Genomic DNA, 24938 nt, shown 5'->3' with positions numbered 1-24938 from the left:
GATAATAATTCAGGTTTGGGCGCTTAACAAGTAAAATTTTTTTTTTTTTAAATTGGATTGCTTAGAAATAATAATTCAAGACTTTTCAGAAAATGATATAAAAATTGATAATTATGGATTTTTAGGTTTTCCTTTTTTTTTCTTCTTTTTCATTTGGTAAATTATAGGATTTGAAAATTGAAATTTTTAATTTGAATTTTGAAGTTTAAAGGGTATTCGAAATTGCTGGATTTTTGTCCTCTCTCGCGGGGATATTTAATAGTTGTAGTTACGTGATATTTGTAATTTTTTTTATATAAAAAAAATACATAAAAAAAAGATCCAAGACTCCACAGGCAGAGGGGTTGATGTGGCCGGCGGAATTTCGGCGACGGGTCGTAAAAATAATCCCTGAAGCTTGGTGGTGATGCTGGTGCTTATGATGGATGCCGAGGTTGGGCCAGGTGGTGCCTCCAAATCCACGGGCATCGAGGGTCATCCAGCAACAAAAATCCGCTAAACGGGAAAATAAACACTAAGCCAATGCAGGGAATGGCAAGGAGCTCAATATTTTCTCACCTCTATTCTTATAAAAAAATCACACACTAATTTTCTCCTCCACGAGGTTAAGTCACTGGTTTAATAATTTTTTATCCACAGATGCACAGGTCTGCCCGCAGCGAGATTCAGAATAAAAGTGAAATCAGGTGGCAGACAGGAAATGCATCTTTTGGGATTGTCACTTTTTGACAGGTGCTTACGTGGGTGGGTGAATTCCCAAAAAGGGGAGCAGCTGTGGTGGGGGGTGAATGTCAATTGGGGTCAGCTGAGCCTATCGATATTTTTAATTAGCTGCATTGGGTTCAAGAGGTAAATAAGACCATATGTTTTTTGTTTACTATTTTTTTGTTTTCTTTTTTTTTTCCTAAAAAATTTTAAATTACTTTTTTTTTGTTTTGTTTTGGCTTTGAACCAGCGAGCGACCCCCACAAGTTAGACAGTCAACCACCGTACTGCATTGAACAGAAATAAAAAAATCGAACATGGCCCACTTCCGTACGTGGACTTTGTAGTGGAGCTCTTTTAATAATTAAAATTTGATACAATGAAATGGAGATGTCCACATTAAGTTCGCAAATCTTTAGTGATAAGTTATTGTTAAGCGTAGTAAGAAGGAATATATATTGAATTATTAGGATATTTAGGAAGCTAGAAAGGAAATGTTATTTAGAGATTTAAGGACTTTCTTTAAGGAATAAATATGAAGTGTATAATGGAGTGAGAAAACACAGTACGCACAGTTTCATTTGCCACCGCCCTGCCGCCAGCCTATGCCATGGGCCTTCTTAGGGACCTCCAAAGGATCCTAATATACACCGTTCTAAGGAGCTCGAGTTTGACCTACGCGGTTCGTGAGGTCGCGCACGCATCAATATTGAAATAATTTATGATTCCCGAGGCAGCATCAAGGGAAGAGAAGGTGATTCGGATCCCGTCCATTAGCCGACGAGATCTGGCCGGACACCGCGTGCAACCCTTCCTCTCACCCGATATCTCCAGCGGTGCCACCTCAGCACTGTAACTATTCGTTACAGTTTTAATTATCTTAATCATAAATTTATCTGGCGCCCAACTAAGTGGCCATGTTTTTAGCATGGTTAGGCGCCCATGTTTTGCATGGCAGTAACCAAACCAAAACCCTCAGCAGTGGCGCGGGTACCGCTTGGAATTCTACACTCAAAAAAGAGAGTAGACCACAGTGCCACGGCAGCCATAGCGGTAGTTTCGAGTAGAGTTTAGCAGGATGGTTTCTCGCGTAGGACTTCAGGAGGGAAAAGGACCCAAATGCCCACGAGTACCGGATAGCAGGCTGCTACAAGAACGAAGGGACGGGAGAGCCAGTGCCACAGTCGCTTGGAAATGCTGTATTAGTCAGTGGACTGATATCTGACCACGACTGCAGATTGGCAGCTAGATCCCGTCATCCCCTAGGAGAGCAGAAGGACGCTTGGAGTTCAGTCGTAGCAGTTACGATATGACCACGTCCAAAGAGTTTCAGCTATTGGATCGCATGCCTGCGAATTAGCAGGTCGGGCGACAAAGAGCTGAGAAGAGCGGTTTCCAGAACGAAACTGGGAAAGAAGCAATGTCGAAAGAAGAGGAACATTAGGCAGCGTGCAATTGCGGTTGGCAGACTAAGAACGGAGGCAAAGTTTAGTTTTATAGTTTTGGTATTTAAAAAAGCGAGTCTTTTTTCAGGCTAAGCAAGAAAGGAAAAAGAAAGGATGAACCCAGCAGAGGCAGAGAAGGGGGCAGCGACACCCGTGAAGGTTTCCGTCTGCACACTATGTAATAAAGAAATGGCAACCGGCAGAGCCAGGACCAAGTGGGGACACGAGTTTCACGAAGCGTGAATAACAACACACGCTAAATCGAAGTTGTCATGTCCGACGTGCAAGGTAGTGTGTTTCGATAAAGCACAGGCGGCCGGCGATATGACTGGCGCGAGCACGAGTCAGCTGACTCGCAGAGCAGATTTACCCTGTGGGACCAGCCAAACGAGCTCTCAAGCAGAATCCGCGAGAAGCACAGCAGAATTGACGCTGTTGGAACAACTGTCAGCGCAAATGGACAGACTGTTCCACCAAAAGGCGCAATCAGAGAGGGAAGGAGAAGAGAGAACAGGAGGCTACGAGCAGCCTAGTGGGATCTACGCTGATGAAAGGGAAACCCGGGATCATGGCGACTATTTAGGAAATGGCGTGAGGCAACAGGCTGGTCACAACTTTGGGTATAGACCAGAGAAGCTTTGGGTAGAAACTTTGACGCATCAGACGCTAGATAGTAACTTTTCACCTCTACGCGGAAATGCTAGTTTGTTATTTGATGGGAAAGCGGGAGAATTTTACTGGCGCTTTCACAAGTTGAATAGAGGAATGAGGTGGAATGATTTATGCGACGCGCTCAGGAAACACTTCAGGGATGATAGGTCGGATGAGGACATAAGAGAGGCGATAAGAGATCGGAAGCAGCGCGAAAGAGAAGATTTTGACACGTTTTATGAGGCGGTAGAACAGTTGATGGATGGTCTGAGTATTCCATTAAGCGATGCCACGCTTGTGGAGATGGTAAGGAGGAATCTCAGGTCCGAGATCCGCCACGAGCTGTTGAATGTGTCGATACGGTCGATAAGACATAAGAGATTTGTCGGCGCCGTGAACGATTCTTGAAGAAGGTGCGACGAGACTGCGGCACTTCCAAGCCAGGATGGGGGAAGAAGCCGTATGGGGAAACTCAGAGACGGGAAGACAGAAGCTCACACAGAGGCTACGCGCACAATAAATCAGTAGCGGAAGTAGGAAGCGATTTGGAATGGGAGAGGCATGAGAAAGGCATGAGAAAGGCATGAGAATTGGAATGAGAATTCTTGGCTCAGGTGATGAAGCGGATGAAGTGGAGGCAGTGGCTCTTATCTGCTGGAATTGCAGGAAAGAGGGTCACAGGTACCACGACTGCGCGGGCAAGCGGTTTTCTGTTTTGGGCGCGGAGCACCAAATGTCTACAAGCCATCGTGTCCGAAATGTCTAAAAAACGGAAGAGCGAATGCGCCGGATCGTCCATCTCAGCGCGTTCCGTCAGGTGTGAACAAGGACAAGTAGGAAATAAGTTCAAAGAAGAGTGTAGTAAGGCTAAGAGAGTAAGAATAGGTCAAGAAATACTAATACATTAAGGCAGTATTGGCAGTCAATGAAGGCGGTAGAAACGATAAGGTATAAGACCTCAGAGAAACGTCCTTTTGCCAGATTGTTAGGAGAGGAAGTTCTAGGACTATTGGATACTGGTGCAGCAGTTAGCTGTATCGGAGGGAGTTTTGCGAGGAGAATCATAAGAAGCGGGGCCAACTTCAAGCGTAAAGGAACTCGTAAGCACTGCAGATGGGCAACGACAGCAGGTGGTAGGTCATTTGACGACTGAGGTGGAATTCAAAGATCGATGCAAGACGCATATGTTCTATGTGGATCCCACTCTGAGCCAGGATTTGTATCTAGGTATCGATTTCTGGAGGAGTTTCGAGCTGTTGCCATCGGAGTTCCGAGTCGGCGAAATCTCCGTTAGTCAGGAGTTGTCTGAAGCCCAGCAAGTTAGTTTGAAGGTAGTGGTAGAGCTATTTCCATCATTCGCCAAGTTATGATTGAAGATAGAAGCGATGGTAAATTACCCGGTTCCGCGGACGTTAAAGGCGTTACGGAGTTTTCTGGGCATGACTGGATGGTATAGCAGATTCATTAGTAATTATGCAGACATAGCAGCACCATTGACTGATCTGGTGAGGCCAAAGTGTCGTTTTACGATGTCGCAGGGTGGTCTAGAGGCTTTCACAAAGCTTAAGAAAGTCAGGCTCCGGTTCTGCACAGTCCGGATTTTAGGAAGCCGTTCTATATCCATCTACGCGATCGGTGGCGTACTGGTTCAGAAGACGGAAGAAGGCAAGGGGGACGAGTATCCAATCGCTTTCGTCTTAAAGAAGTTGAGTAAGGCCCAAAGGAATTACTCCTTCACTGAGCAAGAATGCCTGGCAGCGATTATTTGTATTAAGCGGTTCAGACCTTACGTAGAGGGGCATAAGTTCACGGTCATTACAGATCACGCATCGCTAGAATGGCTCATGGCGCAGCCGGATTTGAGATCTCGATTGGGGCGATGGGCGGCGAAATTGCAGGCCTACAAGTTCCATATTGAGCATCAAAAGGGCAAACTTCACGTGGTTCCGGATGCGTCTAGGGCATACGAAGGAGAGTTAGATGAGGAAGTAGTAATGGATTATGAATCCCCTCTTTTCGAGGCGGAGGAGTACCAGACCCTTCGGGATACGGTCGAAGCCAACGGTGAGACGGATTTGAAGATCATGGATGGCAAGGTTTTCCGGCGGACGAAGCAAGTCCGGGGTTTAGAGCTAGCGGAGAATTTCGCATGGAAGTTATGGGTGCCAAAGGGAATGATTCCCGAGATACTAAGAGAGGCCCATGACAGTCCCACAGCAGCGCATGGAGGGGTCCGTAAGACGCTGGAAAGAATTCGTCAAATGTACTACTGGCCAGGATTAGTTAATGAAGTGAAAGAGTACGTAGGCAAGTGCGATGTCTGTAAGATGAACAAGGTACCTAATCAAGTAATGAGGCCAGCGATGGAAAGGCCAGCAGAGACACAGAGATTCTTTCAGCGAATTTATGTGGATTTCCTGGGACCGTATCCGAGATCCAAGAGTGGAAATATTGGGATATTCATCGCTTTAGACTATTACACCAAGTTTGTATTCCTCAAGGCAGTGAAGAAGCTCTCGGCGGATGTAGTGATGAAATAAATGAAGCAGGAGTTGTTCCACACTTATGGAGTTCCGGAGATTGTGTTCTCAGATAATGGAACGCAATTCAAAGGAAAAATATTTAGGACGCTAATGCGGGAGAATAGGGTGACGCAGGTTTTCATTCATGACGCAGCGGTCCATTCACCGCAGGTCAATGCGTCGGAAAGAGTGAATAGGTCCGTCATTGCAGCCATAAGGTCGTATGTAAATGCAGACCAAAGAAATTGGGACGAGCATCTTAGCGAGATCTGCTGTGCTTTGAGGACCTCGATCCATTCCGGCATGGGTGAGTCCCCATATTACTTGGTGTTTGGCCACAGTTTGTAGGATCAGGAGGAACGTACAAGCTCATGAGAGAGCTAGGTACCATGGAGGATAGAGAAGTCAGGCTATCCAAAAAGGACTCGTTGGAAGTAGCACGCGCAGAAGGCCGTAGCGAGGCAAACGGAAAAGAATGAAAGGCTTTACAATGTGCGTTCCAGAGAGGTATCATATCGAGAGGGCCAAGAGATCTTCAGGAGAAACTTCAAGCAGGGTAGTTTCGCTGTAGGGTATAACGCCAAGCTTGGGCCTAGGTATGTTAAAGCTAGAGTTCGGAGGAGAACAGGGAAGGCTACTTACGAGCTGGAGGACATGCAAGGGCGAGCGATAGGTACCTATCATGCCAAAGATTTGAAGTAGTATTTCTCGCCTCCGTGGTTTAGCTAAACAGGATCGTTTGAGACTCTGTTCTAGCTCTTGAGAAGGGGGCATTTTGTAACGTCGGCGTTAGGTCGACCGGGGTGGCAACCCGGGGGGTGTGGTGAATCAGCCTACGTGGCAGCCCTATCGCATAGTTGGACCCTATTTAGCATTTCGTTGAGGGCTTTGACGATCTGGCAACAAGCTTAAAGCGTAGGTTGGAAAACCGCGTGGTTTCAGCGGTCTTTTGGTGTTTTAACCACGGAATAAGAAAGATCGGCCAAGCAAGGAAAAGCCTCGAGAAGTTCAAGAGGGCTGTAGCGAAGATTTACCCGCTGAGGGATCATCGCGCTAGAGGAGCTGTGCAGGACGTTTGCCGGAGTACGCGGAGTTGAGTTGAGGCTAGAGTTGAGTTGCGGCAGGTCGCGGATCGCAGAAGCGAGGTCAAGGGTCTTGGCGTACAAGCTAGATCCCTAGTGGCAGCGAGGCGTGGTGCGAGCAACGCGCGCAGAGAAGGCAGAGAGCTGTGGCGTTCGGCCAGAAGAAGCAGAGCGAGTCTCAGAAGCGGCGCGTATCTCGCCATCCGGCCGCCCGTGAGGTGGGGCTGAGAAGGGACATCGAACCCAAGTTTGGAGCTAGGAATAAAGTGAGCTCGACCGGAGCTGAAGCAGCTGGAGCATTCGCGACGCTTTAAGGGGCGCTCCGCTGGAGACTCGGATAGGGTTCGGCCCTAACCTCGCAGGAGCCGCCGTGCAGTAGGCGTCACCCTGAAGGAGTGAAGTCAAGGACGGAGTGCTGGCGGCGCTTTCAAGGAGCACCCCGTCGATCGAAGGAGTCGCCGTAAAATAGAGCAGAAGCAGGAGCGGAGCGCTTGCGGCGCTCTCGAGAAGCGCTCCGTTGTTCGGAGGAGTAGCCGTGGATTAGCCGACGGTCATAGGACAGGAAGCAGGGACAGGGCGCTTGCGACGCTTTCAAGAAGCGCTCTGTTGTTCAAGGGAGCGGAGAGACTCGCCCGACTGATGGCCTAACGGAGCCGAAAGCGGAAAAGAGGAATTAGTGTCCGGAGATTTAAAGCTGGAGCACTGCTGCCGGCTGAGTGTTTTGTGTTGGCTTTGTTAACGGGATAGGCGAGAGTCCTTCCGATATGTATATTTTCTTTTCCAGCCTTGAGTAGTGGAAGCGCTTCAACGACTCGTCGCGGATATAAAAAGTGAGTAATCTTCAATCTATGCCAAGCTGAAGTGATGCGGAATTCTCCGATCAATATTTTTCCACGTTTTCGAGTTCCGGCCCAAGAGGCTTCACCAGTTAGACAGTCAACCACCGTACTGCATTGAACAGAAATAAAAAAATCGAACATGGCCCACTTCCGTACGTGGACTTTGTAGTGGAGCTCTTTTAATAATTAAAATTTGATACAATGAAATGGAGATGTCCACATTAAGTTCGCAAATCTTTAGTGATAAGTTATTGTTAAGCGTAGTAAGAAGGAATATATATTGAATTATTAGGATATTTAGGAAGCTAGAAAGGAAATGTTATTTAGAGATTTAAGGACTTTCTTTAAGGAATAAATATGAAGTGTATAATGGAGTGAGAAAACACAGTACGCACAGTTTCATTTGCCACCGCCCTGCCGCCAGCCTATGCCATGGGCCTTCTTAGGGACCTCCAAAGGATCCTAATATACACCGTTCTAAGGAGCTCGAGTTTGACCTACGCGGTTCGTGAGGTCGCGCACGCATCAATAATGAAATAATTTATGATTCCCGAGGCAGCATCAAGGGAGAGAAGGGGATGTTTCAGAACCCGCCCATTAGCCGACGAGATCTGGCCGGACACCGTCCGTCTCTCATCCGATATCTCCAGCGGTGCCACCTCAGCACTGCAATTATTCGTTACACTGTCAAGACCTATAAGATTCACTTTTGAAAAAATAAAACATAGTCTTTTTTTAAGTGGGAATGCGAACGAATGTCGCGTTCGACATTAGAGAATTACCGATATATAGACTTCTGCCCCTCGCGCACGCCAAGACTAGCAGTTGTCACCTCGTCGACTGCCGTCCACAGTGATATGTTATATTCACGTTAATATGAGGCTTTCTTAATCTCAAAACGACAAATAATTGTTAAATTGAAGTCTAAAAATGTAAAATATAACCACTACGTAATCAATTACACAAGCAGGTGCAAATTTTTTCCGTGTCGAGTTCATCTTAGTGATATTATGTCAGACGATCCAAATAGTCTTGGATGTACATATGTATGTCGAAAATATCGAAGATTCGACAAAAACATTAAAACATGGCGCTTCAAACCTACGACTGTTCCCTATTCTGTATATCACTATTCAATATATCGATATAAAAATTGTAAATTTCACCATTGTTCCGATTTTTCTCAGGTACTGAGTTGAGTATTTTTCAACAAACTACCGAAAAAACATATTTAATGGAATGAAGCAAAAAACAAGAAAGGAAAGCTAACTTCAGGTGGAGCCGCTGTTGATATACCCTTGCAGTTAAGCTTGTGCCATTTCCGATCGTTCAGTCATATGGCGTCTATAGGATATAATCCTATATACTCGTATACTCAAAAAACTTTAAGGAGTTATACGCTTTTAAAGTTTATACGTGCGTGTTTAAAATATGGGTACATTCGTACGATATGAAGTGGGATAAATATGCCAAAAAACAATATTTTCTGAATATTTTCTTTGCACGATCAGTACATACCAGTACTATTTATATTTAAAATTAAAGGCTTTAAGAACTTTAGGATTTGAAACAATTGGTAGAAAAAAATAAATCGCGAACGGTACAAAAAATAGTCAAGTGGAGAGTAATTTGAAGAAAAAACATCCAATGTCACAATAAAATCATGCAGTGATTGCAGACGTAAAAAGGTTGTTTTAAACTACATATAAGTGCAAACTTATATATGGTCTAAAAATTACACTGCTTTATCAGCAGAACAAATCAGCGCAACAAAATCTTACGTTTTCCAACACTTATTTAAATGTTTAATTTATGCTACCAAAAGCTGGTTACAGCTAGGAAAAGCTCAAAAATGCCTTGAATACCTTTCTATAGAATACATTTCAACAAATTTTCTAAAGTTGCGAGCTTAAAAGCTCGCGCTTTTTTGAGTAAAATAATGGAAATCGAACAAGGAAAAAAGAGTTTCTATTTGATGATGAGCTTCTCCGTTGAGAAAGTTTGGAAAACTTTTACTACCGGCGAAAGTGTGGGCGATTTGCCCTTAGAACAGTGCCACTAGCTATTAGAACAGTGCAACTTGATATTGAAGAAGTGCCACTAGCTATTGGAACAGTGCCACTAGCTATATCTTTTTTATCTGCAAAAAGCTTTAATATCTGCTTCGTATTTCTCTTGAAATGAGTGCAATTTCTCTTAAAATAGTTAAGCTCAAAAAATGTGCCTTCAGACTCTGGAAATGTTCAGCATCCAGCATCAGTCCAGCATCTTACATGTGACTCAGCAGTAAGGCCATACCGGAGTAAATTCTATATCTTACAACACCGCCAAAAGTTTTCAAAGTTTTCGAAAATGTGTAAAACAATAATTTTGACTGTCAACATTAAACCGATAAATGTTGATGTCATTAGTAAAATTAACATAAAGTGAACCTTTCGGAAAAAAACAAAACATAAGCCATAAAAAATGCGATTTAGGGGCTTGTCATTGTCATATAAATCGGGAAATCCGTAGTAACCAAAATTTTCCATAATTTATATTAAAAACGAGACTTCAAATAAGTGCAACGATGGCATAAATCTAGAAATATGTCTTATATTTACAAGTGTATAAATAAAAAAAATGCAGTGACGCAAAATACGTGAAGATTTAATATTCGAATTGCAGAATTGTAACTTTTAGTGGAGGAGAGTGCAGTAAAAAGTGTATGAAAGTACATACATATATGAATATGCAATGATATCAGTTATCAAGGTACTACACAAACATTTGGATTATAACACACAAGACTCAAGGGTAACAAAAAAATGTATAAATAAACCATAAGAATCATAGTTAATTTCGAAGGCAGTAAATATTTTATTTTCCAAATTTGACTGTTAAAATATTATAAAATTTTCGTATCCTTAAATAACCCAGGCCAACTTTTTCTGACAGAAACAGAGTTTTGAGTTTGAGTATGCTAAGAATGTGATAATGAGGCAATTAGCAAATTTGTAGACCTTTTGTAGAATTTATGCCATATGGCAATGATGAATTCAAAACTATAAAAAATGAGTCATTTTTATGTGACAAAACATTGCTTATCAAACTATAATAAATTCAACATTCCTGAGCTTTTCCTTAAAACCAAAATTAAAACATAATATGCTCCACTAAGTTTACAAAGAAAAACAAATCTTTCCTAGACACATTTTTTGGGACATTTTTTTTTACCAGTTTTTACCAGGTGATTGCGGATAAATCATAATATTAAATTGGACCTGTATACTTGGTCTAAGGATATATGTAATTAAATATCAAGAAAAGTTTATAAATATCCCGAAATCTTAATCAAGTGACATTTTTGAGAAAAAATAAATATTATTTTAAATTTTTCAATATTAAAATCTTAATACATACATACATGTACATGTATGTAAATATGTGTATCTAAAAAATCTTATAATTTCATTATAATTTGTAATTTTGAATTGTTTTCTTTTCATATAAATGAAAATATACTGTTTTGTGAGTTTGGATAGGTTTCCAGCCGCTCTTGATAATATATACTCGGGAAGTTAAAGAATATATATAATATTTTATACCCTTGCAGAGGGTATTAGTACCCTATAAAGTATATATACTCTTGATCAGGATCGATAGTCGATATGAGCATGTCCGTCTGTCCGTCTGTATGTCCGTTTCTACGCAAACTAGTCCTTCAGTTTTAAGGCTATCTTTCTCAGCTATAAAGCTAAAGAGTTGAAACTTTGCACACATCCTTCTTTTGTTTGCTGGCAGTATATAAGTCGGAACGGGCGGCATCGGTCGACTATATCCTATAACTGACTTAAGAAAAAAATTAAGCAACTGATTTAAGCAAAAAACTTTAGAATTGATAAACAAAACATAAATGTACTTTAGGTGTATCGCGGAAACTGTGGGTGATGGAACCTATATTTGTTTTAGACTTTGGTTGAAGAGATCTTAAAGGTTATGAAGCAGGTAAAACTATGCGTGGAAGAAAAAGGATTGCAAATTGTCGGCCTATGTAGTTTGCAGCGTCGGATATTTTCCTTTTTTATGCAGCGGAATAATGTAAGATTCCGTCAACATAAGGGAAAAGATCGAAGTCTCCAGCGATAGATTAAAGAGTTTAAGAAGATGTTTGCACAGTGCCTCGTCGCAGTTCTTCAGAACACAGCCTCCATCTGGGCCTGGCGAAAACAGGGGCTTGACCTCAAGAAGATCCGAAAACAAATCTATTTAAATTCTATATAGAAAATTAGGATGATGAAATATTTACATAACCTTAATTACCATCCATCTAGTATTTCTGTATGATTAGCTTAAAACTAGTATTTTTAGACTAGGGACACTCTTCTAGTTAATCACGGAAATATGCTTTTTTATCTCATCTTTTCCAACGTGACATCAAGACTTCAAGACTTATATGTATGTGCAAATTGTACACCAATTAAGGACGTTCCCCTCCCAGGAACAGTCGGCTAAGGCAAGAAAGGTAGAATTTCTTGGCTCTAGGATTTCGCCATTTCATTGTATCTCCAAAGTTTACTGGGCCAACTTCATAAAAAAAGTTCAATTTAAAAGTAAATATAAATTTATTTTAAAAATGAACCCATTACATTTTTTCTGTTTAGCGCTCTATGGCTCTTTAATCCATTTAAAGTTCAGTCTTCATTTAGTAACTACTTTTCCGATACCAACTTGGTATCAAAAGAATAAATTTCATATTCATGAGTTCTAAGAAGAACATTGAAAAATATATGAATTATAGGATTGACAAAATTGTATGTATATATATATGCATGCATTAAACCATTTTATTAAATACTTAAAAAGCATTTACCAAAACTAATGGCTTTTCCACAAAAAAAATACCTTTTATAACTATGGGATCTTTCCGAAGACATCTGTAACGATTTTTACTCAATTTGTATATTCTTGATGACATTTTTTGTGCAATAATATTTTTATACAAATATGTTTTAGGTCGTTAAATTAAGCTGCTAATAGTACACAATATACTTCGATTTAGTCTATAAAAAAATAAAATTGCAAAAAATTTCCAATTCTGTAATTCTGTGTGCTTTAGAGACAATTGTACAAATCTCTTTCTTTTCATTCAGTATTGATAGGATACCCTGTTTAGTTCATGTGTCATAGTGCCATCCTCACAATTCGAATCAATGATTTGGAAAAAGTTTGGGAATCATTGATTCGAATTGTTTTGTTTTGTTTGCTGCGAAAAATGTTGTTTGCTGCAATACCCGAAAATGACCCATATTTGCAATAAAATTAATTAATGAGCAATAGGTCGAAAATTGTACCGTTTTTATAAACTCGGAGACACTATAATGCTTGTTTTCTCTACAATAAGAGTTTAGACCCAAAAAACGTTTATTTGTACGTTTTATTGACTTTTATAGCAAAAAAAACGATTTAAAAACAATTTCATTTATATTTAAAAGAAACTGATGCTGTATCTACTATTTAGATTAATCAACATTTTTTTTTGGCTCATAAATTTAATTTCTTATGTCGAAATGTTGACACAGTGGTCCTTTCGAATAAAAATGACGAATATTAAACGATTAATGTTTTTCAAAATGGCTTCAAGTTGGAATGTTTGAAAATTTACCTTTTAATATGGTCATTGGTCATGTGTGGTCATACTTTAATAAATAAATAAAATAAGTATCGTTAACCGATTAAAAATATGGATGCTTCTAACCTTTCATAAAACGGATTATTTTGCCAATTTATTTAAATTTATTTTATTTTTATTTTATATGAGTTTTATTTAAATCTCAACCATCACAATAAGACATTCCCTTTAAAATTAATTCAAGAAATATTCTTACACCATTTCCGAAAAGAAAATAGTTGTTCAGTTTGTCCATCTGGTTGTCTGTTTGTGGGTTCGATTTACTATATATTGTACTGTAATGTAATCCTGAAAAAATTTTAAATGTCTGTTACAGAAATGTGAGAAACTTTTGTTCTACAATTTTTTGTAAATTAATAAAATACTTTATAAATTCAACAATGCTTTACATTATAACAGCCTTATGCTAGAGTGTATGTCACTGAGTAGGAATGGTGGTTTGCTTAAAAACAACCTCTGGAAAATATAATTCTTTTAAAACTAAAAAATAATCAAAAAAAATATTAATAAACAAGAAAGTATATATAATAATTTCTTATTGTAAAGTATCAGTTTATATTATTAGATATGTATGTATATCAGATTAACAGATCCTTATGAGATTTTATTTTAAAATTAATTTCTTAAAACAGAAATATATGGAATATGTGGAATATCCTAGCTTCTCGCTTAAAAAACACGTAATGGCGATAAACAAACATTTCCGATTATTCAGTATATCCAAGCTGTAAAATATAGTCAACCGATCCAGGCCGAAGCAAAGAAAAGGAGGATGTTTTCAAAATTGGAAGTCGATAGATTTAAAAATGGGGAACTAGTTTGTTTAGAAACAGATGGACGGATATGCATACAGCGACTCATGAGGTGATTCTGATCAAAAATAAAAATATGTCATTTTTTCAGTAATGATTCTGAAAAAAAAAAATATATACCTTAAACGGCGGATATATCCTCATTCATTTCGTTACACTTTTGACCAAAATTTAATACCCTTTGCAAGGGTGTAAAAACACATACAATTTCTTCTGGTCGGTGCAGGGATTTGAACCCTCAACCTCAAGTGGCGCAGTAGAAGACTCATGCTTAATAAATTCGTTCATAATATCTAAACCACTAAATCTAAACTTCGCATCGCCCGACGATTCCGTCTCAGCTTCTAGCTTTCCCGGTTTCCATCAAGCATTCCTACGCATTAAAAGATGGAAAAACTTTAAAAAGGAAATGTTTTTTTCCTTATGAAAGGTTTAATAAATATTACTTTTCAGCTCATTGGTGCAATGATTGATTTTGGTAAAAAACACTAATATAATATGTTAAAAGTAAATGAGCTAAAAGGTAACAAGCTTAGATGTAAGCTTAGGGACTTATGTTTCGTTTCTGATCCTGATGGAATTACTCTTTCCAGAACTTTGCCCCTTTCTGACCCTAAGGATCCATATCATCCCACTCTTGAGCTTTCAATTGAAAACAACTCCTTAATTGACCTTTAGTCTACACTTAAATTTCATAAAGATCGTTTCTTTCGTAAGGCTGACTCTATAAAATTAAATAAGTTAATTTCGGAATTTGAATGGTCTGATTTTCTGGCATGCGATGATATAAACTTACCATTACAAAAATTTTATTTCACAGTAAACTCATTTTTTGACGTTTGTGTGCCGTGGAAATATCCGACCGCTTCAACGAACCCGCCTTGGTATATAAGGCATTTTATCAACTTAAAGAATAGTATGAGTAGACTTTTAGTTATTCTAGTTATTAGTTATTCTAGATACTTAGTAGCTCGGTCCAATTTCACCGTGCATAACGTAGAATGTTATAGGAGTTATATTCGCCGCTGCAGGATTCAGTTTACTCAGGATCCGAAACAGCTCAGCTCAGCCTTACACTTATAATATCCAATCAGCCAATCTTATATTTCGCCCATCTTTCGATCAAAGTGGTGTGTTATCAGATCTTCTTAAGGTCAAGCCCGTGTATTCGCCAGGCCCTGATGGAGTACCAGGCTGTGTTCTGAAGAACTGCGCCGAGGCTCTGTGCAAACCGCTCGTTAAACTCTTTAATCTATGGCTGGAAACTTCGATCTTTCCCCTTATGCGGAAGGAATATTTCATTATGCCGCTGCATAAAAAAGGGAAAAAATTCGACGCTGCGAATTATAGAGGCATCTCTAAATTGTCAGCAATTCCAAAGCTTTTTGAAAAACTTATCACTCCACATTTGCAACACCTATGTAGTTCAATAATAACTCCGTGCCAGCATGGCATGAAGCTCCGCTCCACCACTACCAACTTATTGGAGCTAACATCTTTTATCACGGATGGCTTCCGGAATGGCTTACAAACAGACGATTACACTGACTTCAGTAAAGCATTTGACTCTGTTAACCATTCGCTTCTTATAAGTAAACTCAGTCTTTTGGGATTCCCATCTGATCTTCTTATCTGGATTTCGAGCTACTTATTAGGGAGAACCCAACGTGTTTTCTTTAAAGATGTTACCTCGCGTTTAGTCCGCGCCACATCTGGGGTGCCCCAAGGAAAACATCTTGGACCCCTACTTTTTACACTGTTTATTAACGACTTGCCCCTTGCCTTAACTAGTTCACTTGTACTTATGTACGCTGATGACGTTAAGCTATGCCTTCAGTATAAATTCACTAGCGCCCAGTCTAGACTTCAATCCGATTTGGATAAACTTCAAAATTGTAGTTTAGCAAATAACCTAAAGCTTAATGGATCGAAATGTAAACTCATGTCTTTTTACCGATCTGGTCCTCACCAGGCTATGTACTTTCTCTATGGGAACGCCTTAGAACGATTAACTCAGGTTAACGCTCTAGGTGTCCTATTAGATTTGAAACTTAAATTTACCGACCATGTATCTACCATGGTTAATAAACCTATGGGTGTGCTTGGTTTTATTAAAAGATGGTCAAAAGAATTTAATGACCCGTACATAACTAAAACGTTATATACATCACTGGTCCGTCCGATTCTTGAGTGTGGATCGTGTGTCTGGAGTCCTCAATATGGAGTACACCAAGATCACATTGAATCTGTACAAAAAAAATTCCTTACTTTTGCGTTAGGGGACTTCATTGGGATGCAAATCTTTACCTCCCCTCTTATCGTAGTAGACTTTTACTATTCAACTTACCATCATTAACAAACCGTAGAACGATGCTGGGTGTCATGTTTCTATACAATCTTATTTATGGAAATATAGACAGCCAGCATTTACTAACACGCTTAAATTTTAACGTTCCTAGTAGAAGGACTAGATACTTTCGTCCTCTACTCCTCAGCCATTGTAGTTCGACATACGCCCAACACGATCCGTTCAGGGTATTATGTTCCCTGGGCAACAACGTTTTTTTTTGGGCAATGTAATTTGACCTGCCAAATTTCATAAGGATCGGCCGACTATATCCTATAGACGACATATAACTGAACGATCGGAAATGGAACAACCTTAACTGCAAGGGTATATCAACTTCGGCTCCGCCCGAAATTAGCTTTCCTTTTTTGTTTACATATGATATGAAAGGTATTGCAGGGTACACTGGTTTTATGGCAGTTTCGTTATCTAGAGTATTTGCAGATATATTGAGTGTATTTGCAGATACACTACCAGCATACAATATACCTCTATGGTAAAAACCGGAATTGAAATTAGTAATATGGAATTGAAGCGCATGTTTGCGTCAGAGCCAAAACATTTTAGGACAAAATGTTCACGTTAAAATAATATTGCTTTTTACACCTATGCATCTATACGTACATATTTGCGGAGGTATATTAGGAGGTAATAAGGTTGATGGTATATTTAACTAAGTATTTTCTTTTGAATTTTCAGATGGTTACCTTACCGTCAGTATTTATGATGCGTTTATGATCATGTGATTGCTGCGCGTTAGGCTTTACAGTACAGCTTTTATTTCTAGATTTTTATATCTAAGAAAAGTGACAACAAAACAATACGCAAATCCTCTTCACCGGCGACGGTTCCTTTACCTGCATTAATCATATCTGCAAAAAGAGTCAAAGACGTTAAAATGGAACTACGACCTAAATGGAGTGTGCCCCGACCTTACTTTCGTACCACAAACACGGGAGTTTTACTTCTTTTCTGGGTTCTAGTATGGACTCATTCTCTGGAGAATGTTTTTTGCGGCGAAAAATTAGGTAAGTAAATACAGTTTATGAATGGAATTTCCTGATATGCATTTGGGAGGTGTTAGGATTATCAATTTATAAAAAAAAAACTACGTGATAGAGGGTGAGTTCTTTCTATAAAGTCAAATTTTAATTAAACCTAATTTTCTAAGTATAGATTCACAAACAACAAATTTTGTTTTTATACTTTTTTGTTTGAAGCTAATGTCTTACTAAATTTGATTTTTTAATCTCATATTTTTAAAAAGGAATGGCTATCTACAACTTCAGTAAAGCTTTACCAAACAAGCTAAACCTGCAATAGATACGTTTTGAACAAAGAAACAGTTTTAGATAGCCATGCCTTGATCAATTTCTTCTCTTAGGTTTACCGCGGAAACTGTGGGTGTTAGAACCTATGTTTGTTCTGGACTTTGGTTGAGGGGTTAGGCTCCCCTGATGGGTTATGGAGCAGGTAAAAATATGCGTGGAGGAAAAAAAAAATTGGAAATTGTCGGCCTGTGTAATAGGATTTCGTAATACTTTCCTAAACTGGCCCTGCAACGGCAATATCTGTGGAAAAAAACAAACGTGTACTGCGTGGGTACTGCAGGAGCCCAAGTGCAAACTCGTATTTCTTTAACTCTTAAATTTTCTGAGAACCACGCATTTTTAACACTTTCATATATTGCATTTTTTCAAGGAAAATGTTTCGATAAAAACATTTAATTAAAACAATGTCGGATTAAATCAATGCCTTTTATTAGGTATATCATTATTCACGCCCATAAACAAATTTTCATTGTTCGAATAGAGTTGCAAAAAAACCTTTTTTTAATTTAGGTGTAGTTTTCCTCATAAATATCTAGAAAACAATTTGATTTTCAAACTATTTGGTTTTACTAATAAAGGATCAAATCTAGGCTAATCCTCTGAAACAATGAACTCTCTTATTTTTCTTCCCAATTCTAAAATTGAAATTGAGGAAACGTTTGAATTGCTTAATAATTCAAAATTGTAAATAAAAATTGCGAAAAGAGGTGGGGATATTTCTAGCATTTTTACATTGCCATTTTTACATTTCTCTATCTGTATAGTGTTTTCTATTGTGTTTTTATAAGATGACGCCGTTGACGAAATCTTATACATACATTTCTTTTTCTTATACATCTAAGACATCTTATACTGACTTTTCTACACCGATTTTCGTACACAGAATCTCTTATTTTATTCTGTTACTTTACTGTAATCATAGACCTTTAAAAATTATGGGAAATTCAGCTAACAGTTTATAAGAGTTAACATACATTTTATTTTTATGGGCAACATACAACATACACAACAACAGCACTATACTTCATTTTTATCCGTAAGATGTAACAAAGAGCGAGAGAATGTTCTCTTCGAGAAAAATATTGAAAAGGCAAGCAAAAGTATGGCTCGCAGGCATATCGTTTTTCCCGCAAGATCTTTTTGAACTACGCAAAAAGGATTCTACCACAGTGCATCGCCTTTTATATTTAACTAGGTACGATTAGGTATATAGGTACAAGTAGAGAGGCAGTTGAATGCCTCTTACTTTTATAACCTTTGTATTTACCTTCGCAGCCTTTCTTAAAACTTCTATGTTATTGAAGATAGAAGCGTGGAACTTATTTAAAATTCCTATAATACTTCCAACAGTATATCCAATAGTTTATATAAAATATTAATATTTATGCAAATATGTACATATATAGGACGGGTCCTATTGATAATCAAGATTAGAATCTACAAAGTAGTCTAAAATATTTATAGAAGAAACAAAGGGCACTAAGTTGTAGTATTTGTAGAATTTTTTTTTTTTGTTCAAAATATAAAAAAGTTATCAACTCCTCCGCCACTGAGGATTGTTTAAAACAATATTCCTATTAAAAGAGGTTTTTTATATTTAGCTTTTCCATTTTATATAATTTTTTTGTTTTTTTCATAAATTAAATCAGCTACTAAGAATCATTTAAATAAACCGCATGTGCTATTACACAAACAGACCAAATATAATATATAATGTTTTTACTACATTACTAATTAGTCAGTTAATTAAATATTAAAGTCTTAAAGTTAATCTAAAACCTAATTTCTAGTACATAACATTTTTACCATTTCTATATACAAAATAATATAAAATTCGTTAGTTAATATATTATTAATATTATATTTTTGAAACAGCATTGCTTTCGGCTACGCTTCGCACATATCAGAAAGTGGCTTGTGACTCGGAAGAAGTTGTTATTGCCTGTCCCCGTGGCACTAGTATTTCCATCGAGTTTGCTCAGTACAACAAGTTTGTGCAGAAAGGTAGGTAGCACCCACCCTATTATTTGTGGTTTTTTATAAGCATGCGCCATGTTTTTTATGCAGATGGCTACAGTATCGACGATCTGTGTCCGATGCCTGGGGAACTGGGCTCAGACATTCGTGGCAAAGCAAAGCACCTACTTCGAGGATCCATTTTTGGTTTATCCCAGCAAAAAGAGCCTTCTAAACGCGTTGCGAATGGTGGATACGGTCATATCATAACATCTAGTAGCGAATCTATCATTACCAAGCCAAGTTCACCAGACGATGAGACTGGTACAATCGCCAGTTTTGGAGATATTCAAAGTAGTTACGGGAACAACGAAAACCCGCCAAAAAGTTGCATGTGGCCAAATGCTTTACAGGTAAAAATAAAAGAGCTTCTATAAAAGCACAATTGGATTTATTAAATCAAATATTTTCTTTAAGGGGAACCTTTTTGTACACTCAAGGGTATACAAAATTCTGCTCTATTCGAAGCTAGCGTTCCCTTCTTATTTTGTATACCCTTGCAGAGGGACACAGTGAAGGAGACATATCTGAACCTATAAAATATATATATTCTTGATCAGGATTACCTCCTGAGTCGATATGAGCATGTCCTTCTGTCCGTTTCTCTGTTGCTACGAAAACTAGTCTCTCAGTTTTAAAGCTTTCAAGTTGAAACTCTGCACACATCCTTCTTTTGTTTGGAGGCAGTATATATGTTAAGTCGAAAAAGCCGGGATCCGTCGACTACATCCTATAGATGTCATTCCGATTGATTGGAAATGCCATAACTTTGGTGTTTATTAGGTTAGAGGGTTCGGACTTTCCAAGGATTCCATTTTAAGCAATCTTATCCTGCCATTTTTCATAAGAATCGAGCAACTTCCTATACATTTAACCTTGCTATTTTTAAAGATGTTTGGGGCATTTTTATTAAAAAATTGGTGAAATTCCCCTAATGATCCGGCAACTATATACGATCCGATGTATCTATAATAATACAAGCTGCTACTTAACTCGGCTCCGCCCGAAGTTAGCTTTCCTTTCTTGTTTAGAAATAAATATATGTTTAATATAAGCTTATGCTACATGGTAGATTTTAAATCAAGATATAAGCATTTCTTTCTCGGTATATACTTTTTTATCAACTGATCATATATTTGATTATTTATTTTAGTACTCGTTGCTGCAAACAGTAGTCGAGGCGTGCCAGAAGAAAAAACACTGTAAGTTCCAGGGGTCTTCGCAGTATTACGGCTTAGGCGCAAGCGGAGTAGGTGACTCATCCGGAACCAGTAGTTATCACAGCAGTACAATCAGCACTAATTCATTAAATAGCGATCCCTGTCCCAAGGTCAGGAAAATCGTGGAAATAGCCTACAAATGTCGTCCGTGTAAGTTTGGATTATTAGAATAAATTATCACTGTGAACGGTTGTTCACAGTGACGAACCACATGTCGCAATCTTAAATAGTGTAAGATATATACAATTTGACATTTCTGATCAAATGTATCTTTCAGATGAGTTTCGAAGCAAGGTGGCATGTCACAATGATGTCGCCCAGCTGGAGTGTAACCCATATTCGCGAATAGCCATTTATAGTGCAAGTTTCGGTAGAACCGAGTACGAAAGCATCCAGTGTCCTCAACCTCAGGGAGTTCGGGAAGAAAGTAAGTCTGAAAATTTAAGGGTCGAGCCCTTTCATTAACCCGGTTGAGGTGTTTATAGCCTGCCTCGCCTCATACTCAACGGAGACAGTAATGCAAATTTGCCACGGGCGTCGGCGGTGCAACTTAGCAGCTGATGCAAACACATTCGGCACTCCCTGTCAGAAGAACTCTCGGATGTACTTGAAAGTGGTTTACACCTGCGGTAAGTGACTTACCGTTGCCATCCCTGGTGACAGGTGTTGCGTGAACCTAGTATGGCCGTATAAAAGACGCACACGATATAATAAAATACGTTTTTGAAATTTCTGATCCGGTCCAGTGCCCATGCAAGTACTTAAGGAGCATGACGCATCAGAAACGGAGGCAGACGAATCCGAGGACTTTGAGGGTGATGTCAACGATCTTTACGACGATGAACTTAACTATAAAGAGTCAGAAGCCATTCCAAAGCTGTATAGCAACACAACAGCTTCTGGTACCCGTAATAGCTCTGGAGGAAGTATATCAAGACCTAGTGTTACATTGTCAAGTAACCAGACCATGACGAATAGCTCCTTGGTTTCTGAGATCGATACCGTAATAACTCATACTGCTGACTTTAGCTTAGAAGGTAAGTAATTATAGTAATAACTAATAATTATAACTTGTAATTACTTGTAATTATAGCTTTGCAGGGGGTATTCTAATTTTGGTTAAAAGTGTGCAACGCAGTGAAGAAGACATCTCCGACCCTATAAAGTATATATATTCTTGATCAGGATCACCTCCTGAGTCGATATAAGCATGTCCGTCTGTCCGTCTGTCTGTCGGTCCGTCAGTATACATATAAGTCGGAACGGCCAGTATCGGTCGACTATATCCTATAGCTGCCATATAACTGATTAATCGGAAATGCCATAAATTCGATTTTTTTTTAGTTAGAATAACTTTCTACGGATTCCATTTTGAGCAATTTAATCGGATCTGTCAAATTTCATAAGGATCGGACGACTATATCCTATAGCTGCTATGTAACAGAAAGATCAGAATTGGCATAACTTTGGTGTTTTTTAAGCTAGAATGATAGGACTTTCTACGGATTTCATTTTGGGCCATATAATCCGATCTGCCAAATTTAAGTCGACCATAAGGATAGGTCGACTATATCCTTACAACCTCAACTGCAAGTGTATATCAACTTCGGCTCCGCCCGAGGTTAGCTTTCCTTTCTTGTTTTTATGATGAATTTCTCATTTGGACCAACTATATCCGATATTTGCGATTTATATCCGAGACGATATACCCTATAAAGAAACTGACACTTAACTGCAAAATATTACTTAACTACAGTCAAAGTACCCTTCATCCCTACATTAGGTATCCTTTCTAAAAAAAAGATAGTTTATAGGAGTTTCTGTCTGTTTAGTTATACTAGTCAAATAATGATCAGATTGGAAACAATTTATTGAAACTTTTCCAATACCTGCCAAACTATGGTTTATTTTATAAGATAAAATTAAAAGCTTCATAAAAATGTTCAAAAAAATTTTAACAAATTTTTTAACAGACCACCAGGAACGTTTATATATTTACCTACTTATCGTGGGATCCTTTGGAGTGTTTTTCTCCATAATTATTGTTGCCACGAGGTTAATGCTCCAAAGGCGTCATAGTGTGATTACGGATACGCATATGAATTCTCCGAACAAAGCCAATGAAACGTCTGGGGAATTAGCTGAGGATACAACAGTTCCAAGTGGATTAAATGAAATAGACGAAATAGATACAGACATTGACCTAACTACATCAGTTCCCTTACCTATAGTTTCCAAAAATGAAGTAAGTTGTGTACTCTTTACATAAAATCATTTTTTTAAGATAATACCTTCTCAGAATTATTTGGCGTACGCCCCTGCTAGCAGCCTCTTCACAAATATAGCACCTGGACATCTATCCTCAGGAGGTAACCCTGGATCGGCGCCCGGTCTTATTACAGCTCCTCTTTTGGTTGGAACACACCACTCGCCAGACTTAATAGGTATCCCGTCAAGTGCCTATGTGGCAACAAGCAGTGCTACAGCAAACTGCCAGAATGCCGTGACGGGTATTCTAGCCCCAGCGATTGTTATTGGATCCAAGGCTTCTGGTTGTCCCTTACCTGGAAGTAGTGCTATAAGTAACTATTTTGGTCAATACCCTTACATTGATTTCCATATTAAAACAATAATATTTTCTAGGCACAATGGTTCCCATAACCTCACTGGCCCAATACACAAACGCGCCGACCATCAGAGGCGGATATATAGTAAATGCTGGAGGTATGGGAGTACTGCAGCATCCGAGAAGCACACCCACGCCACCGTCGTCTTTGGCCGGGGGGTCTCCGGCACATCCACCAACGCAACCAGTTCCACCCCTTGCTCCGTTAGGCCATGCGTCGGCTTCCTTGTCTGTAAGCGGCACTTCGACTCTGCATCGCACAAAGCCGCTCATGCAGCTTTCTTATGATGGAACCGCCCCACGGACCTTGTCCACTGGCGTGGCGGCTGGTTCTCAATTCTATTATGGATGACAAGACATGATGGACTCTGAGCCCCATGTGTACGGCACAGCCCTAGCCATGGGTTCAGTTGCACCAAATGGCATTCAACCTTAGCTGGGAAATGTTGAGGAGGCGATTTTATCGCATTAGTATAAGCATCAATAGAAGATCAATAGAAAAAAAGTCTTAAGTAAGCTTAAGTTCTGTTCGTTTTCAATCATTAAACTGGATCCGGATCCCTGATGTTCGGATGATTCACGCGATTAAACTTCCAAAAAGAATAGAAACAAAATCTTAAAAAGCTCATTCTACTCAAACTTATTTTAATCCTTAAACTGAGCTAGAAAATATTCGTATATTTCAGGGCAATTTTATTGAATCTACAACACATCAGAAAATTTTATATTTCTTTAAGTAGCGTATATAATAAGTTGTAAATTTGAAGTGTTTTAAATCTTGGCTTTGTTGGTTTTATTGGGTTCCTTCAGGTATATGTATGTAATAGTTTTCAGTATCAATACATTGTTGTTACTTATATGCACCTTTTTTTCTTATTGAGTTTTTTTTCGAATTCTTTTTTGAAAAACAAGTGCCTTCCTAATTAGCGTTTAAGTAATGACTTACTGAATTCTTAAAACTTTGCATATATGTAAATATTGAAACAAACAAAGTATACATCCTACTTATTGCAAAACTAATTAGCCATTGTGTAAATATATTTGCCAAAAAATTACATTTAAAATAGTTAATACCTTAGAAGGCAAAATATACTTCGTTCAAAACTACACATTTACAAAATGTAAATAAATTCCTCATACGGAATACTAAAAGGTCAATAACGAATATAAAAAATAGAAAACACGATAATCCCGCAAACACATTGATTTTAAATACAATTGATTTATATTTGGTATAGATTCTGTATTATATACATTGGTTGAAAATCGTAGAATAGTTACCTTCTACTAATACTACTTATATAATACTTACGTTTGTAAATAAAAAAGCATACGTTCATATTTTTGTGTAATGTATTTATAGTTATAAATACTTATTAAGTATTGTTTGAGAAACTTCAATAAATAAACTGTAAATTAACATTGTATAAATACAAAATTGATTTTACTGGTGCAAAGTTCTTCAAAATTTTTCAACAAATGCATTGTTGAGCTCAAAATATGGTATTTGGTGGGTGCCTTTTTTTTGTATTTTCTTTTGGTATGTAATGTGGTACGTAAATTAAACCTCTATTCTTAGAGGTCCGCGTGAACAGAGGACGATGGAAATTATCAATGTTTTGCCCTTCAGTTCAGGACAGCCCTACCGTTTTTGGAGATTTTTCAAATTAT

The 24938-nt window shown here is 38.5% G+C and overlaps 1 protein-coding gene and 1 long non-coding RNA gene across 3 annotated transcripts; one reads left to right on the top strand and one right to left on the bottom strand.

The window, feature by feature from the left end:
- Positions 1-230: 230 nt before the first annotated feature.
- LOC116656572 lies at positions 231-1074 on the bottom strand. The gene is made up of 2 exons (XR_004311538.2): positions 559-1074; positions 231-495 (listed from the first exon to the last, which is right to left on the bottom strand). It is a non-coding gene; the product is annotated as an uncharacterized LOC116656572 (long non-coding RNA).
- An 8396-nt stretch (positions 1075-9470) lies between these two features.
- LOC26515451 lies at positions 9471-24696 on the top strand. 2 transcript variants are annotated; one of them, XM_014905461.3, is made up of 11 exons: positions 9471-9998; positions 16774-17102; positions 19281-19409; positions 19473-19774; positions 20575-20791; positions 20919-21068; positions 21127-21270; positions 21388-21678; positions 22615-22886; positions 22941-23223; positions 23285-24696. In XM_014905461.3, exons 2-11 carry the CDS (start codon positions 16973-16975, stop codon positions 23617-23619), a joined length of 2253 nt encoding a protein of 750 aa, XP_014760947.1. In that variant the 5' UTR covers positions 9471-9998; positions 16774-16972; the 3' UTR covers positions 23620-24696. The 2 variants fall into 2 exon arrangements, with proteins under 2 accessions (XP_014760947.1, XP_014760946.1); XM_014905460.3 differs by having other exon boundaries at positions 9471-10040.
- Positions 24697-24938: the final 242 nt, after the last annotated feature.

The sequence above is a fragment of the Drosophila ananassae genome, chromosome 2L (assembly GCF_017639315.1).
Source record: "Drosophila ananassae strain 14024-0371.13 chromosome 2L, ASM1763931v2, whole genome shotgun sequence".
NCBI classification, from domain to species: domain Eukaryota; kingdom Metazoa; phylum Arthropoda; class Insecta; order Diptera; family Drosophilidae; genus Drosophila; species Drosophila ananassae.
This window is presented reverse-complemented; position numbering and strand designations above follow the sequence as displayed.

Excerpts from the sequence above, each read along its gene's own strand:
- LOC26515451 (XM_014905461.3), top strand. The coding sequence starts at position 16,973 with ATGGAACTACGACCTAAATGGAGTGTGCCCCGACCTTACTTTCGTACC. Across the intron at positions 20,792-20,918 it reads AGCCTACAAATGTCGTCCGT|ATGAGTTTCGAAGCAAGGTG; the intron begins GTAAGTTTGGAT and ends TGTATCTTTCAG. Across the intron at positions 22,887-22,940 it reads CTATAGTTTCCAAAAATGAA|AATTATTTGGCGTACGCCCC; the intron begins GTAAGTTGTGTA and ends ATACCTTCTCAG.